General features: G+C 36.2%; 1 protein-coding gene across 1 annotated transcript in view; it reads right to left on the bottom strand.

Moving 5' to 3' along the window:
* ABCB7 (ATP binding cassette subfamily B member 7) overlaps positions 1-17,241 on the bottom strand; it is a 64,008-nt gene that overhangs the window by 21,748 nt on the left and 25,019 nt on the right. The window contains exons 4-7 of the mRNA XM_067548259.1: positions 16,552-16,638; positions 9,922-10,041; positions 1,304-1,436; positions 563-831 (exon numbers count right to left, since the gene is read on the bottom strand). Of these exons, the coding sequence (XP_067404360.1) occupies positions 563-831; positions 1,304-1,436; positions 9,922-10,041; positions 16,552-16,638 (609 nt within the window). The remainder of the gene's footprint in view (positions 1-562; positions 832-1,303; positions 1,437-9,921; positions 10,042-16,551; positions 16,639-17,241) is intronic.

Genomic DNA, 17,241 nt, shown 5'->3' with positions numbered 1-17,241 from the left:
CAAATTCACAACTTCCAGGGCTGCAACATTTAATTCAATTATTTAAACCACAATGTTTTTAAGATGGATAATCAAATACTCATGTAATAATCGATGATAAGGGACTACACAAACAAAAAATACTACTGAAGACAAGGAGCTAAAACGTAAATTGAAAAATTGTAGGTTTTTTCCTATATTTATCCAGTTTGTTTATTTTATGCATTTGACACCACTTTGTGTATAGTCATTTTGCCTTTTTGACTTAGTGGGTTTTTCCATACAACAGGAGAGAGAGAAAACATTTTAAAAAACCATAAAAGTGTGATTGTAAAGACTACAAATGATCAGGGTATTCAGTGGCACATATTGTACCTAAAATTACTTTAAACTTGTTCGTTTTAAGCTAACAAATTGAAACTGATAGTGTTTTCTCCTTTAAGCTTTCAGTACAGCTATCTTGCAAATGCTGTTTTTATTTAGCAAGTTTTGTTGCAAGAAACTTAGAAATTAGATGATATTCCTAAAAAATGAGACATGATCCTTCAGTTTACAGGATGTCTCATGAATAAGTAATACTTACCAGAATTCCACTCACAAGTGCCATTTCAAACACGGTGGGTCCCAGATTAAATACTAAAGCACTCAGCACAAAGCTGATGCCTCTTGTTCCCCTGTCAATAGCTTTTGACAGAGCTCCTGTCTGCCTGTTCAGGTGGAAACCCAAATCCAGGTTATGCAGGTGGAGAAAGACATTTTTTGCTATCCTTCTGATAGAATTTTGGGCTACTTTCCCAAATACTGCATTTCTAGCTTCATTAAATAAGGCAGCCCCCGCTCTTGAGACACCATCTGGAGAGGAATAATCAAAGAAAAACATTTTAATGTCACTTACTTTACTCAATTCCTAAACAATCTTGATATATAAATATGGCAGAAGATCTTGTTCCTTCCCTATATACAACAGTTTTTTTACAAAGGGTAATTTGTAATATTTATTGCTCCAAGACTTCATGTACTTTTTTTGGTTTATTCATTTTTAATTTGACTTTTGTTTGTGGCTGTTTACTATAAACCTAGTGGTGAGTCAACTTGTTAAAAGAGGATTCATTATTGGAAATAATTTCTATAAGCACCATTCTTTTCAGAACTGGGATAACAGAACTAAGGCCACAGAAGGCTGGATATCAACAAAGAAGTAGGGAAAAAATATTTGAATAACCATCTCCAATGCTTAGTAGCAAAAAAGGTCATGAGCGCCAGTATTCCAAAACCTTACTGAAGAAAGTCAACACCTGTCGACAGATTAAGGAATCACACTTACAGCCAATCAGAACAGCTGTTGCCATGGTTGCCACTGTATTTGGTGCATCACTCAGGTTCAGCATGTTTCCAGACATCTGGTTGAGGTTGTCTACTGCATATTTAAACATGAAGGGAACCACTATATTCATGGCCTAAAAGCATAAAAACAGCAATTACCTAGGATGTGCTAAAATGTTTATTTATAAAGCATAAATATTTCTCTTGAATTAACCAAATGTAATAATTGTAGCTATTAACCAAATAGTTCCAGTGGGATGGCTCTCCTGATTTCAAAAATAACATTCTCTGCATTAGGAAGTTTGAACTTCCAGGACAGAAGGGTTACTTCATGCTTCCTGCTGGCTCCTTTTAAATATCAGCTTTCATCCTAACTAAATGGTTCACTCTCAAAACATTTGAATTCATTATGAAGGCTCAGCTCATTCAAACACTGGCAAGAATTGGAGACAAAGTATTAAGACACTGTACAGAGAACATTTGCAGTGTCATTAAGTTATTAAAGGTAATTAGAGGCTGTCCACTGTGAGAATTTTAGCTAAAAATACTGCAAGGTAAAATAGTGGAAATGGTCAGTGTAGAGAGTAATGGCAAAAAACTAAAAAAAAAAAAAAAAACAACCACATTAACTCTGGACCTCTTTCTGAGAGGTGTTAGACACCTGAAATTCCCACTGATTTCAAACAAAGTTGAGAGGTTGACCCTTTGTCCTGTCTAACAGTAATATTACTTCTTATTTATATGGTGCTCTCAATTTTCAAAGTGATTTTGAAGTTTACTCTTTTTACCTAGGTTAATCAAATGCTTATCCACAGTAATGTAACATAGTTCTCTTAAAGTAATTCATAGTGCTTTGTAGATTGTAACAAATGTCACGGACATTAAATATTCAAATTATAGCTATATGGTATGCTACTGAATATTCCTGCAAAAAGAGAAAAAACAATGGAATTGAAGAAGAAGGCTGGTTAAGTTGATGAAGATTTTGTAAGGCTTAAGAAAACAAATATCCCAAAACTTGTCAATGTTCCATTATTATACCATTCATTTATCCCAGCTATAAAAAGTTACTGTCAACAGCCTTAATTTTAGCTCCGACTGATCAAATTATTTAGGGATTTAAATTGTTTTTAACAATGAAGATTTCAAACTAAGATATATGAGCTTCTTAGCAACCGAACAGATGTCTTAAGACTCGATATCTTTAACACACACCAGATGTTTAAAATACCTTTACAATGAACAGACTTTGCATACATGCTTTGCAACTAGAAAAAAAGGCAACGAAAACAAATTAATCTTATATGTAGATCATCTATCAACTTTCCGTTTGTTATCTAATTTGTATCAAGAGAGGCAATTTGTAAATGAAGCAGACCAGCCCCTCTTCAATCACAAAAATTCCAGCTCTCCATCTCAAACGCACTGTAATATAACAGCATCTAGAGGCCCTAATCCTGATGGGGTTACATTGAGCTAGAGACTGTACGTACTAACTACATACCCAAGTAATGTATACTGAAGTTTTCAGTGAAAAATTATAAAAGCGCTCTGCATTTTATCTAAGATATAGGTTTTATTAACATACACTAAAAACATTTGACATTGCAAAAGCTTACAATGGTAAAAATTATTTGCAGAGGGGACAACAGGAACTTGTCCATTAGAAGAAAATGGAGCTTTGAAAGTGTCAGTTTTTGATAGGATTCAAGGAAACCTGTTTCACAGGATTTTGTATGGGCTTTTATTTTTACTTCTAAAAAAGAAACCATAATTTGCCTAAAACGTAACTGTGAAAAATCAGGAGGGGAAAACACGAACCAAAACAAACCCTGAGGAATTGGAGGAAGTGTTAAAGATTTTTGAAACTTTAAAATAGAAATACATAGTTTTAGAATCCACAATTTCCACATATACTCTTCAGACAGACAAACAAAAAAGCTTGTCTTTGGAGTTACTTGTCTTGAAACTCAATTTTCTGTAGTATTTAGTTTTTAATAAAGCATAATATTGTACCATCTGTATTACACTGATGACCACCACTGCAAAATGCAGGTTCTCTCAGGAGACCCTGTTCAGTAGAAAAGAAATGTATTGTAATACAGATTGCCCTGATTTGCCGCAGATTCTCACAAATCCCTCTGCAGGGATTCTTCTTTTCAACAGGCTACTGTAAGATGTTTTAAAGTACACTTAAAACAATCTTTGCAGTTCTATTTCTAATAAAACAGTTTATTCCTTATACTGCAGTTCTCAAATTGCAATTGTCAACAGATTGGCATACAATTTTCCAGGAATGCTTTCATTCACACCAATATAATTCAACCCAAAAGACTGTTTTAATAAAATGTAAAGGTGTGCCTCAGGTTACCATTGTTCTGACTCCCTGAGGGTGAAACTTGAAGAAGAATAAGGCAGTGCAGTATTGCATTTCATTCATAATCAACTCAGTCTATATTCCCATCACCTTATTTGTTTTGTTTTTAGATAAAGAAATTTGTTAATCTTACTAGGTTTACATCGAGAGAGAGAGAGTTATTAAAATAAGTGTTTACTGAGTGTGGTAAGCCAATATGAGATCATGTTCACATAATGGGAACTAAATTCCAATCTCTTAAATCCTATCTAGACAAACTCATCTACCTCTTTCATAGCCAAATTTGTTGGCACAGAATTCAAAGCTGAATCTGGATACTCTGTACCAAAGAAGTCTGCTATACCAGATACACAGATGAGTACATCTTTACAAGTTCTCTGAACTTTTGCATTGCTACAAGTGCCAATGCCACCTAAGGAACAAACCTGAATAGTTTTCCTGCTGAATTCTTTTCTTGCATAACTCTCAAACAGTATGCTCTTTAAAAACATCTCTTTTTAAAGAGATTAGTTGTCAATTTTATTTTTATATGCAAAATGTATACACTTCAAGCTTTCATATAATAGTAAAACTAGTGAAAATAATTCTAATTAAAGGACTTAACCCAAGCATTTATAGATGTCTAGATATTTTTACCATTCAAGTTTTGAAATAAAAACTGTGATCCAAATTCACTGATTATTAAAGCAAATAAAGTTGCATCTACTTACACAAAGTCACCCTGCTTGTAATACTGCTTAATATTTGAAGCATGTAACAATTGTACAATTAAGTACAAGTTTCAGGGTAGCAGTTAATACTCAATTACAAAATTATAAATAAAGGTTTAAATGTTTTAAAAATAAGATCTTATTACTAAAAAGGCAGCACTGCACCATCTACAGAACAGAAAAGCATACAAAACAGAAGTTTGGGATTTTGCTCACTAACGTAAAATAAGTCCAAATTACTTCCTCCTATCAGTCCCCAGTGCATGTTGTCTTCTCTTCTGGTCTTAGATTGTAAGCTGTTTAGGACAGTCAGTCACATTTGTGTCTTGTGCATTCAACTGTTCTTTTCTTAAATGATGATGATGATGATGGGAGAACAACTGAGATCAAGCAAGTCCAGTGGTCTAGGGTTAACTCTTCTTTCACTTGTAAGTCTATGTAACTTAGATACAATGCTCAAACACTTACATAAATTGACACTTCAACCTAGTTATAAATTAGCTTTAGATCTCTCTGCAGTACCAAAGGGGTCTGTAATATTTGTGCTACACAAAGCGGCGCACAGGATAGACACACCACACCAGATAGGCCATTGGACCAGTCAAGTCTGGTATCCAGGAAATTTAGAACACAGTCAATGTAGTGGTCAAGTGGCAGCACATAGTGCTAAATACAGGTGAGCGAGCTTTGATCCCCGATCTCTGGACCAGCTTGAAAGCCCCCCCTTCCCCTACATCTGCACTTCAGTGACAACTCCACTGGTGGTCACATGGAGCAGAAACAGCACCATCCCTTGTAGAGGAATGGTTGCTGTGATACAGTGCTGCAAGATAGATTTAGAAACAGGGAAGGAAGAGAGCTTCAAGGAGCCCGTAATTTCTATCTGGGAGCTTTGAAACTCCCCCTAGGGAATTAACATTGAAATATATTTCTGCTCAGACCTCTCAAAAAACAAACAAGATTTCTGAAGACAGGGGTTAACAAGACTATCCGACTCCAGGTAACAACAGAAAGTGCTCAGATACTACTATAATGGGGCCTGATACAAACCTAATTTATGAGGTAAATATAAGTAACATGCATTGTAAATTCCATCAGCATGCAACACTTGTGCCTTACCCTTTTAGCCAAATAATTTCCCCGAAAACACAGTAAATTAATAATCTGTAGAAATACAGATAGTGTGAAAGATTTCTCCAGCTCATGAATAATGCATATTGAGACCATGAGCAAGAGGCCAAAATATTGCAGATTTGACAGAAGCGACAGGATTCTTGTCAAATCCATGAGTTTAATCTGGCTTCTAAAGACACTTAATGAGTCTGAAATGGAGAGAGAAGGAGGAGGAGAGGGGAAGTGAAGGAGTTAAAATTAAAAAAACACACACGCAAGGCAACAAAAGACAGAACTGGGAGAGGGAATGTGTAAGAAAAAATGCAGACTACAATAAACCTTGTGCAAGTTAACTAGTGTACCTAAAAATGTATTTATTTTTATTTATTGGGAACTCCCCCTCTCTCTGTTGCACTTTTCTGACACTCTGAGTTTAGATCTGTTCTAAAGATACAGAATTTAAAACATATCAAAGGATTACACAGCAAAACTTCTAAAAAAAGGCCTTATAAGTCAAAGAGCAGATCCTCACCCGTCAGCCTTTTTACTCCCCCAATCATTAAGAACTGCACCAATAATTTTCTTTATAGTAGCATTTAATATGAGCCTTTAAAACCAAGATACATGAAGAGGGAAAGAAACAAAAAGCAAGATCATTTTTCCAGTGACAACCAACCCAGTCCTGAAATAGGGATAGAGAGAGGCTGTAAATATAGGCTCTTCAATAGACAATGCAACCTTGTCTACTTAGTTTTGCAGCTGAGTTGTGCTGAACTTGAACATTTCAAAAGGAACACAATTCGGAAAACCTACAAACCTCCCACTCCAAACAACTGGTCTGCACAAATTACCCAATCTATGGATACAAGTCCTCTGGAAGCAAACAAGTGGACAAAATAAATCAGGTCTGCACTTAACATAATGGGAATCAGATGCATTAGCGTTCTTATGCTAATATAGTTTTGTAACAATATGCATTATAATCTGTTTAATCAGAACTTAACAAGTACAAGTAAGTGGTCACATGAACAAACAGGAAAAAGGCTCTAAGAGTCTAATGCAGAGGTTGCACAATGTATTTTCTATACAAGGTTCAAGGTGGTTACAGATTAATGAAATTCAAATGGATTTATTTTCTGGAGGAAAAGGTGGAGGGATTTAACAGTGCTGGGAAAAAAGCCGAAAGGTAGTAACTGACAACACCATGAATCCATGCATGAGGTAGTTTTGGTAGTAACAGAACGTGACAACTAGGAAGAGTATTAAGAACAAAGGAGAAATTGTCCATGGAGTCTTTCAAGTTGCTCCATCCACAATAAATATTCTGGTCTGTGAAACAGCAAGAACTGGGAACCAATGTAACTAGATAACTAGCTCCACCAGTGACCAGAAAGCATTGTAAGAGTTTGCACAAAGTAAGAAAGAACAAATCTCAACTGGTCACTCCAGTTAAAAAAAAAAAAAAAAAAAAAAAAATAAAGAAAGTGCCATGAGATTTCTGTGACTGAGAATGAGAACAGGATAGTATTTTGCCTCCCTGGTGCCACAAAGAAAGAATAGTCTTTGAAGCATTTGTTAACGTAAGATTCTTCTCTTTACTCAGAAGAGTAAACTTACTTTCTGGGAGAAGGTGATTGCTTGTCACTGACACTGGTTGTTTTATTTGATCTCAGATTGTGAGAAAGACAATGGAAAGATGAAGGAAAAAGAATCCCAGCTTAACACAATCTCCTAGCTGTAGCTGAGACAAATTCAGGGCACTTTTGTAAAGTGCACATTGCTGTTTGTGCACGGTGTTGGGTGCATACATGGACTTAACAAAAAAGGTGCTTAATACTCAACTACTTGTGGTGGCAAGGCATCCTGGGCATCAATTCATCTCACTGCATCCCAAGAAACTACCTGGAACACCTCAAGCTGAAAAGCCCCTTCTAGAAGCAATATACTGTGCTGCAATATAGGGGATCAGACTTAGGAGTCTCACACTCTACTATGCAATCAATGTGGAAGAGGTCAGATTAGATGATCATGATGATCCCTTCAGACCTTAAAATATACGAGTGTGTGAGATGTACTACCTTGCCCTTGGGGGCTGAGAGTACTTCAGATTACCTTCAAGCAGCCCTCTAGCTGGAATTTGAAGCACTATTATTAACAGGTATAAAAGGAATCACAGCCAGCATTGCTCAGATGTACGGAGAGTCTTCATGTCAGATGTGTAAGTGTGGGATTCACAAGAATAACCCACCAACAAAAACAAAGAACATGTATGCCAGGTAAGTAACACTGTGTGGGCTACTCTCTTGTTCCATCTGCAGCATATCATGCCATGTGTTACTAGCATCTGTACTTTGAGCAGGTTGAGAGCACAATTTACCAGAGAAAGTTTAAGCAGTTTCAAATACTGCTGTACGTTACGCTCTGGCATAAAAAAAAAAGGGGCGGGGGGCGAAATCTCACTGTACATGTATGCCATACTCTGCACCATCAAATGGGTTATCAGCAACTTCCTGCACAACATTTGGAAAACAGAATATCTATTGTAAAAGCATTATGCTGCCACCGGAGAGAGAGCGATCACAGATAATACAGAGAAGTGCGGGTCAAGACATTGACTCTCCATGCCAGCTCAATTAAACAAACATATTTCTCTTCCAAGTACTCTGCTTTTATCACTTCTACACCTCAAGTTTGTTTCTTCCTCCCTTCTTCCATACTATGGCAATGTTGCTGAATACTGATAAGAAAATACTTGGTGCAACTAGTTTTAGCACGGAAGCTCATTTCTCAGTAAGAGCTTGTCTAGATTGGGGAAACTGATCAGAATACCTCCTCACATGAACACTCTTATTCTGGAACAGCTATTGCAGAATAGCTTATTTTGGTCAATTTTCCATGTAGACGCCTTAGAACTGAGACTTTCTTCACAGCTAAACTTTTTCTTTCTTTACCTCCATTTACTAGAATTTAGCTTATCTCAGCTGCAGCCTAATTTTAGCCTTATGTATGGTAAATAATTGTCCACAGTCAGTAGGTAGCTAGTCAGAGCCACTAGTTTCACTGTAAAGATTAGAATTTGCTCTCCAACACTTAGCAGTCACAGGAGATTTATATTTTTCTATGGCAAGAGAATCTGTATATGGAGAGAATTAGCATGTGTTCCTGTGTCTTATTCCTACAAAACTATTGCAAACTTAGGACTGTGCCCTCCAACAATCTGTGGATATTTATTGTGAGGGTGCTACCCTCAAAGACCCTAGAAGTGGATAAATACAAAATTTAGTGTGGTCTAGCACACAAACAATTCTCTCAAAAACAGAAGTCACTACCTTTGCCTTGTAATAGAACTGAATGTTTTTTTCTTTTATTTTTAAGCTAATTTTTATAAGGGAATGTAGTACGATCAGCAAGAATATAGCAATACACATAGTCTAGTACAAAGTGAAGCAAATTCAACAGTATCAGCTTTCTGTGGGCTGCAGCAAAGTCTTAGCACCCAGACAGCCCTCCTAATCCACTTATGCCCACAGCCAGACAACAGGAAAGAACTGGGCCTGCAAATGTCCTTCCGACCCGTTTAGCAGGAGCTGCCTCAGGACACCAGGATGCCACTCTTCTCTCAACTGAAGGGCTGAGTTAAGCCAACAACTTTCTAGTGGTGGTGAATGAAAAGTCGCACCTGTCAGATACTGAACCATGCAATCATGCCTGCAACTCTTCACTGTAGCTTTCAGACACGACTGTATTACTGTCATCCTCCTACCATCCACATTTCCATGTCATTAGCCTTCCGGCAAACCCACAAGGATTCAGGGGTATTTCCATGTTCTGTATGAAGCCATTTCAAAATTACTGAATTGCCATATCTAATTCTATATTTTGTGACCATGAAGTGCTATACCAGCTCATTCCCCCTCAAAGGCTTGTATTCTCCCACCACCACCTATCTGTTTCAAACCAAACACTCATGTATCACACCTTAATTCTCTTCCTTGCAGCCTCAGTTCCTTGCCTCTCTCTTCTTCCTCTGTCTTCCTTCACTCCTTTCACTGTGTGTGATTTCTTTCTCATCTCCACTTCAATTTACAAACCCTCTATCATAATTTCACTGATTAAGTGGTGAAAAAATCCTGGAATCAATTAACCTGATCAATCCAAATCATGTATTTGATCTCAACTAGTTCCTCCCAACCTCTCATGCCCATGCCAACCCTCACGCACAAAGTTTTTTATCTGTATATTATAAACACCTTAGCATACAGAAACAGTCTGTTATGTCAATGTTATGTAAACCTACATGCTTTATGAGAAATACTAAATTGTAGGTCTGCTTCCATTAGTAACAGTAACATTAAAGCTTCCTGACTGCACTGAGCTACAGCAACAGCTATCACAATTCAGTGAAGTAACATTTCTTACCTTTGCACCTGCCAAAAATCCTAGAGAGATGACAACTCTGGCTCGTAGGTCTGGTCTGTCTTTGGGCCATACATAAGATAACATTGCCCTAATAATCTTCCCAGCATCTATCTCTTTCAGCTAGTGAGGGAAAAAAAACACATACATTAATTATATTACAAGAGATACAGAAGTGCATTTTGAAATGTACTATATAATAAACATCAGAATGTAAGAAGCAAAATATAAATCCAGGACAAAAGTTACAATCACTAACCAAGGCGAGTTTATTCAAAACACCTGAAAAAACTATACAGGCATTTCAACACATTAGGAAATTAAATATTTTTCTTTTAAAATCTAGATAGCAGACATAGCACTGAGAGAAAGAGTTAAAATCTGTAAATTCCCAAGCCAGTTAGTTCACCTAAAATGGTTTAACATCCCAATCTTAACCCAAAAAGTATTCTCTTCCAGTCATAAATCCTCCATCCACAGAGTATGCATTTAAATACCAGTGTTAAAAAAACCCAACATTTTAAAGGCATGGCAGAATTGTGTTTGAACCTAAAAATACTGTACATATGATACAAGAAGAAAATAATTTCTGTACTCATATAAATATTTGAGATTTATAAACTGCAGAATAACATCAAAATATAATGCCATTTAGGAAAACATTTTGACAAGGAAACAAGAGTTGTTGCCTTAGCAAAGTATGTGGTAGAAGTGTGTTAAATGAGTTAAAATGCATCTTATTGGTTTGCCATTGTTTTGGTAGCTCTCCCTGTCAGAAGCTTCTGTTCTCTGACTAACAACATAACAAGGGGACATTCAATGAAACTGAAAGGTGGCAAATCAAAACAGACAAAAGGAAATACTTTTTCACTCAGTGTCCGAATACACCATGGAACTCATTGCCACATTTATTGTTGAGGCCAAGACACTAGCAAGATTCAAAGAGGGACTCATATATAGATAACAAGAATAACCAGAGTTACAGTTAATGCTAAAATTAGACCTGTAGAAGGGATCTGAACTCTCATTTCAGGTTTTAAAACAATCTAATTATTAAGGATTTAGAATAAAACCTACATGAGGGGCAGACTATACCACATGTTCACTGCCTTTGAAGTATCTGGTAGTGGCCATTGTCAGAGGATAATGGGTTAGACAAACAAGGTTTCTGACAGAACATGGCAATTTATATGGGCCTATTTTTGTAATTTTGGTCTTATGTAATTATTATATAATTTTGATAAATTTAAGAGAATGAAATACTTGTATTTATAGTGACAGAAACGTCAAGTGTGTAACTGTATATTCCCTATCATTTTATTTGTACATTTGTATTGTTGGTTTTAATTTTATTTGATAACGGGAAAACCAACAAAATAAATTTTCACTTAAAAATATTTGGGGGTGTGACAGTATTAAGTATTTTCCAGAGTCTAGAGATTAATTTATAGAGCAGCAGAAATTTATAAGGGGCTGGTATAATAAATGAACTGTGTTGAATTTGTACATGTTCCAAACAGCTTAAAGTTTAACTACATAAACTCTACAAAGAAGAGTGACAGTTAATCATCACTGAAATGCTTCATGGAACAAGTTAATTTCCAAAGACTTTTGAATGAAGAGTGGGGGCTTGGCACATAATGCCTGGAAGGCTGTTCCAAGTATCTGGGACAGCAGGCAAGAGAAAACAAAATCAGGAGTGGGATGAGACCAAAGGGATCAAGGCAAGAGAGAGGTTTGCATGGACTATAAGAAACATGACGGTTAAGAGCATCATTAAATATATAAAAATAAATGCAGGTTTCTAAGAATCAGTTTATGAGCATATAGGAACCCATATCATCTGAAATTAAATATTTTTGCTGGAGGTTCAAAATTTTTAAACAGTCACAATTTAAACTAAAAAAAGCTAAACAAATGTAATTTAGGTGCATAACCATAAAGTGAAATGCTCCTACTACTTAAGCATTTAACAAACTTCATGTCACTTATTCCTCTTTACAGAATAGTGACAATGGCCCTTACTCTGCTTACCTAAGAAAGTGTTTCTTTTATTTTAGGATATTTGCAGTGTACATTGGGATTCTTTCAACGGGTACATGCTGAAGTTATGGCTAAGAGGAAAAATAACTGTTCTAACAGGCTTAATTGTGCATAAAATGTCACCATTTCATTTAACAGAATAGGGTCTGAAGTTGGGTAATAATCATGCATTGTGAGGCCATGTAGCTGTACAGTTTAGTTTAAATAGTACCATAAATTTTTTGCTGGTCATCTTTTATTTTATATCCTCCTACTCCCATCCTGAAGCCCCTTTCTAAACCAAGGGCAAATCCAATATTCAAATAACAGAACAAATCTTTCTGAAAATAGCCAAGATGTTTTTATAGTAAAATAGTTTAGCTAAAGCTGAGAGCTTTTTTCTTGAATTCCAAAGAAGTCTACCTGCTGTACAAAGTCTTACAAAAATGTGTGCCTCAATTCAGAGTCTAATATAACACACAGTTCTAAACTGGACAACCAACAACTCCTACTTCAGCGCTGGCCACCATGGGGTAATCTTGAAAGACAGAAAGGTTATCTAAAGCTAAAGGCAAGCCAACAACTAACAAGTACACTAAATTACCCTCACCCCTGTGTGTGTTAATCTTTCCATTTCAGGTTACGCTTGCTAGAAAAAGTTTGTTTGCCCTTCTCTGAATTAATTTTTATTAAATAGGAAGTCCATGAAAATAGATGGATTTTACAATATAATTTCTAGTTTTCCCACACTAGAGCATACTTTATGCATTTCCCCTTCCATCAATTTCAGGAGAAAGTGATAAGTTAGATTTAAAATTCACTGTGAAAGCCAAGTTTGAATCAAAGGGAAAAAATAAGGGGGGGAGGGGTTGTTAAGAGAAAAGCTGCTGAGGCAACCTAGGGAAACCAATATCAAACTTAAGCCTATAATTTAACAGAAAAATCCAGTTTCATTTATGTTTTGAGTCTCACCTTCAGTAGCAACAAGAATATAAAAATTAGATACATTGGCAACCACTGACAGTATACAATATTTGAGCAATATAAGTTATAAGTACCCTTCATACAGCCTTTAGAAAGTGGACATATTGACAATTCATAAATCAGTAGAGGATACAAACAACATATTTCTGCTTATCCCTGGCTACACGGAACAAAGGAGATATTTGCAGCAGCATGTGAAAGCATCTTACCCTTTGTAGCCAAGGATATGCATAAATAGCCTTGTATGTAAAACAGAAGAGATTTTTTTTTTTGAGCACCATTAATGGGTTGGAAGGAACAAACTGGTGCCATATTAATATGAAACCTACTAGCGTGACTGGAATGGTTCTAATTATATATTGCTATTGGCTAGTCAGACTTTGTACAGGAAAGGGATTAGAGAGAAAAAATGAGAAGGAAATATTAAGGCTGCAAACAAGGAATTCAATTTGGCTCTTTGAGGACTTTGAATGGTTACAAAACCAAAACAATCTATTCAGAAAAGAGTAAGGGGGCAGCAAGTGGTTTGCAGAGGCCTTGCAAAGTGTGAAGAAAAAAATATGAAAGGATGCACAAAATATGTATTACATCAAAGTTCAACATAAAGTGAACACAGATACAATTATAGATGTAGAAACATGCGAGTCTGAACGCAGAAGATATACAAGCTGCAAGGTTAGGATTTTTTTTTTCCCTAAATAAAAAAGTCTTCTAAAGATGACCTGAAAAGGGGAAAAAAAAAAAGGGCTTGTGTATGTGTCTTCCCTTTGCTGGGCACCCTGGCATATTATGCACCAAAATATGTTGTACTACCAGCACTGGCTCAATGGCCTAGTGATTGAAGTCTACCCTGCCACAGAGACACAGCAGAGACTGGAAGAACACTGGAAACAACAGCAAGTTCTCCTCCCAAAAGAATGGAATGGGCAATGCTCTAAGAAAAAATCTTTTGGCATCAATGGGAGAACTACCTGCATAAGGACTACATTTATGGGGAGGGGGGGGGGGGGCAAATTGTTAGGGCTTCTTCATGGATTTGGAGCATTCTATGAGAAAAAACTATGAAATAAGACTCTTTAAAGCACAAGGCCAACAATCAGAAGCCACAGATTTGCATACAACGTTAGATTAAATTCTCAAAAAGTCAACATCAACTTGAAATCTAGTCAATTTTTAAAATGAGTTAGAAGTAGTTTTAGGTTCAGTACTACATAGGCTTTGAGTCCCCCCTTGCCAATTTTGTTGGTTATACTGTATAACCACATATCCTTGCATTTAAAAGGAAAGTTTATTTTTATTGCTTTGGGAAGACTCAAATAAAACAGGGAAATTGACTGATTAATATCGGAAAAAACAGTAAAAGTGACCATACACAAACTCATTACAAATTAAGCTAAAAACGAAGAATTATTTTTCTCTAATCTCTTTCAGTTATTAGTCATCTTATGTGTTACTTGTTTCACTAGCAAGTAAAATTAATTTCTAAAAGGTAGTAGTGTTACTTGAACTTCTCTGTGAACCTGTTCAACCACCTGTAAAATGGGGTTAATATTTACTTTTTTTCCCCACTCTGAGCACAAACAGAGGAAGCTTCTTTGAATATCTAAATTGCCATGATAGGTCAATAAACAGCATCAGAATTTGACAGCATTTGTTCTAGTTTATGTATTCCTATGAAATTGAATGAAGAATCCATTCTCTCTATATATCTATTGTCTGGGTAAGAACTTCTTGCATTTCCCCTTTCAGATTGAAGCAGTATGATTGGATCCTGCAGACCTGTAGGTCTTTGTAAAATAATCACATGAAAGGAAATCAGTACCTTAAGAGTTAAATTGTTTGCCCTGAAATCTGTCCTTTATATTTCACATGTTCTTATTTGAAAAAGGCTTGGATTTCAAGAAAAAAGCCTACTACAGTACTTTAATGAAAGATAAGCTTCTACTACTGGTGCATTTCAAGACCAGTCAATTGAGACTGTGTGTGAAATATATTTCTAACGGACATTTTGGGACAGGATCTTTCTAAACACAGAAACATACTTTTTCCATGGAAACTTGGAAAAACAATATTTAAGCCTTGACAACCAAAGGAATTTTCAATTGACCAATTCATGCAGGAAAATAAAAATCATAGCATTAGCATCAACAGGAACATATCCACTGGAGCAGCAAGGGAGTGGTCAACAATCCTTTGCCAACAGTTAGAATTCTCCCTCTCCAGTTGAAACATTAGCCATAATGCATTTAACTAGAGAAAGCAGATCGGAAGACAATGAAGCAAGTTTTTAAAGCATATTTTGTCTTGAAGCTGTGTAAAAGAACATTTAGATGCCTATCGCAGACATGTCAACACGCTTATAGTTATAGGAGGGGCTGATAGCACCACCTCTTAAGATTGCCTGACATTTCCTAAAGACCCTGTTTTTACTGGTGTCTGCATCTGGCTGAATTTTGGGAGAAACTTCAGTCAAAGCTCTTCAGCAGTTTCCAAGAACCAAGCTAGGGAAAAATATGCTGTTTTATCCTTGTTAAATTCTGGTAACCTGTTCTTGAACAGCTCTAGTATCCCCATGCTTTGGAGTTGGGACTTGTGGCCAGAATGCCCTTGTGTCAGATGTGCCCTTTGCTTATCCCTGGGAAAATCTGCCCAAATTTGGTGAAGTTATAAACCTCTGAAAATAAAATAAAATCAGTTTACACATGCTCCATAGAGACTTCTTATATTTTAACAGTTATAATCTCTTAAGAGTTAATTCTGGCAAAGCACGCTTGAGCCTCTCACAACCTCTTAGTGCTGATCAGACTGGGCATTAGCCATCCCCTTACAGTAACTGGGCCTGCTCCAGCCCAGGGCTAAAGGGGTGAAGACAAACTTCTCCTACAATGGCTGCTTCAGGATGGAGTGGGGACAGGCCCTGGAATAAGAGCAGGAACCTGTCTCATCTGTCAGTGACAATTCTTACTGTTTCTGCACCCTTGCTGCATATAGGAAGCAGCAGTTTGAGTCAAAAAGTAAACAAATAAACAGAAAGTATACACAAAGAATCAATATTAAATTAATATTAAAGTTGCAATGTCAAAAGTTAGGAAGTGTCAGAATTAAGGTTGCCTATGCAACACATAATGAATTTACAAACTAATAAGTTTTTTGATTTTTGATTCCTGCAGTGAGTGCATGTGGAGTGATGCACTGACTTGTACCCACAAGCAAATTTCTTCCACACCAAATGTCAAGTCCTAGAAATGCCACTGACAGGCAGGAATAAGAGAACATATTAAAGTACAATAGAACATATCTGTCACGAAAAGTCTAAAATACCTGAGGCTAATTTCAAGTCAACACCTGCGACATTTTGGTGACTGACTATTTGTAGAAAGCCAGAGAATTTGTGGGAAAATAAGCAGATAAATTACCTACCACTGGTAATAATTTTAAGATCTACTAGTCCAAGGTTCACAACTAACAGTATTTATTAGACTATAGTCTAAAAACTGAAGTAAGTAACCATCTGTGGGAAACATTTGCTATTTTCAATTGTTAAATGTTCAAAAAGGCTGAATATGCTTTTGATTTATACAGAATCTTGAACAGAGTTTGAATGATATTGTTTAATCAAGCTTTTACCCCTTGCTTTGGATCTGTGTGGAGTCCTCCACCTGCATGACCATGCCAGCATGTTCTCTTATCTATCAGTGGCCACCTCTGGAGATTCTGTGTGAAAAATAAATATCAAATTATACAGTGACTTCAAGAATCATGGATATAAACAATGATGAACAAAATTTCAATTCTGAATTAAAGTGACAATCAGAATAGAATTGAAATCTAGTAGCCTCGTGTTATCCCACAGAGGAATGGAGATTATGCTTCAAGAACAGTACCTTGCTCTTGAAGCTGGCATGAGAAGGTAATAGACCCTGAATAGTTATGTGTCAAAATACCTTAGAGCAGAAATGGTGTGTCTAAGAGTTACAGAAAAAATTCTAAATGATTCAAGTAAATATCTACTCTGAAAAATGACACTATAAAAATGTCACTTTTTTATTCAACAGACCTGCTTCCTGTGCACATGGAGCATACTACCTCCTGATCTTAGAGAAAAACGTATGTTTTTTTAATACTTTTCATTCCTGTTGACCTTTCCAAGATCTCACATACACACAAAGATTGCCTGGTTCAACTAAGGCCTACTTAAAAAAAGGTTTCATTAAACCCATGCAAATATCTATGTGGACATACTTATAAGCCAGTTGTAAACTGAAATATCAGTTTAGTTCAGTAAGCAACTGATTCAAGCTAAGCTAAATTAATAAA

Source organism: Emydura macquarii, unplaced genomic scaffold (assembly GCF_026122565.2).
Source record: "Emydura macquarii macquarii isolate MOO-44397 ecotype Brisbane River unplaced genomic scaffold, CSIRO-AGI_Emac_v2 contig_1253, whole genome shotgun sequence".
Taxonomy (NCBI): domain Eukaryota; kingdom Metazoa; phylum Chordata; order Testudines; family Chelidae; genus Emydura; species Emydura macquarii.
This window is presented reverse-complemented; position numbering and strand designations above follow the sequence as displayed.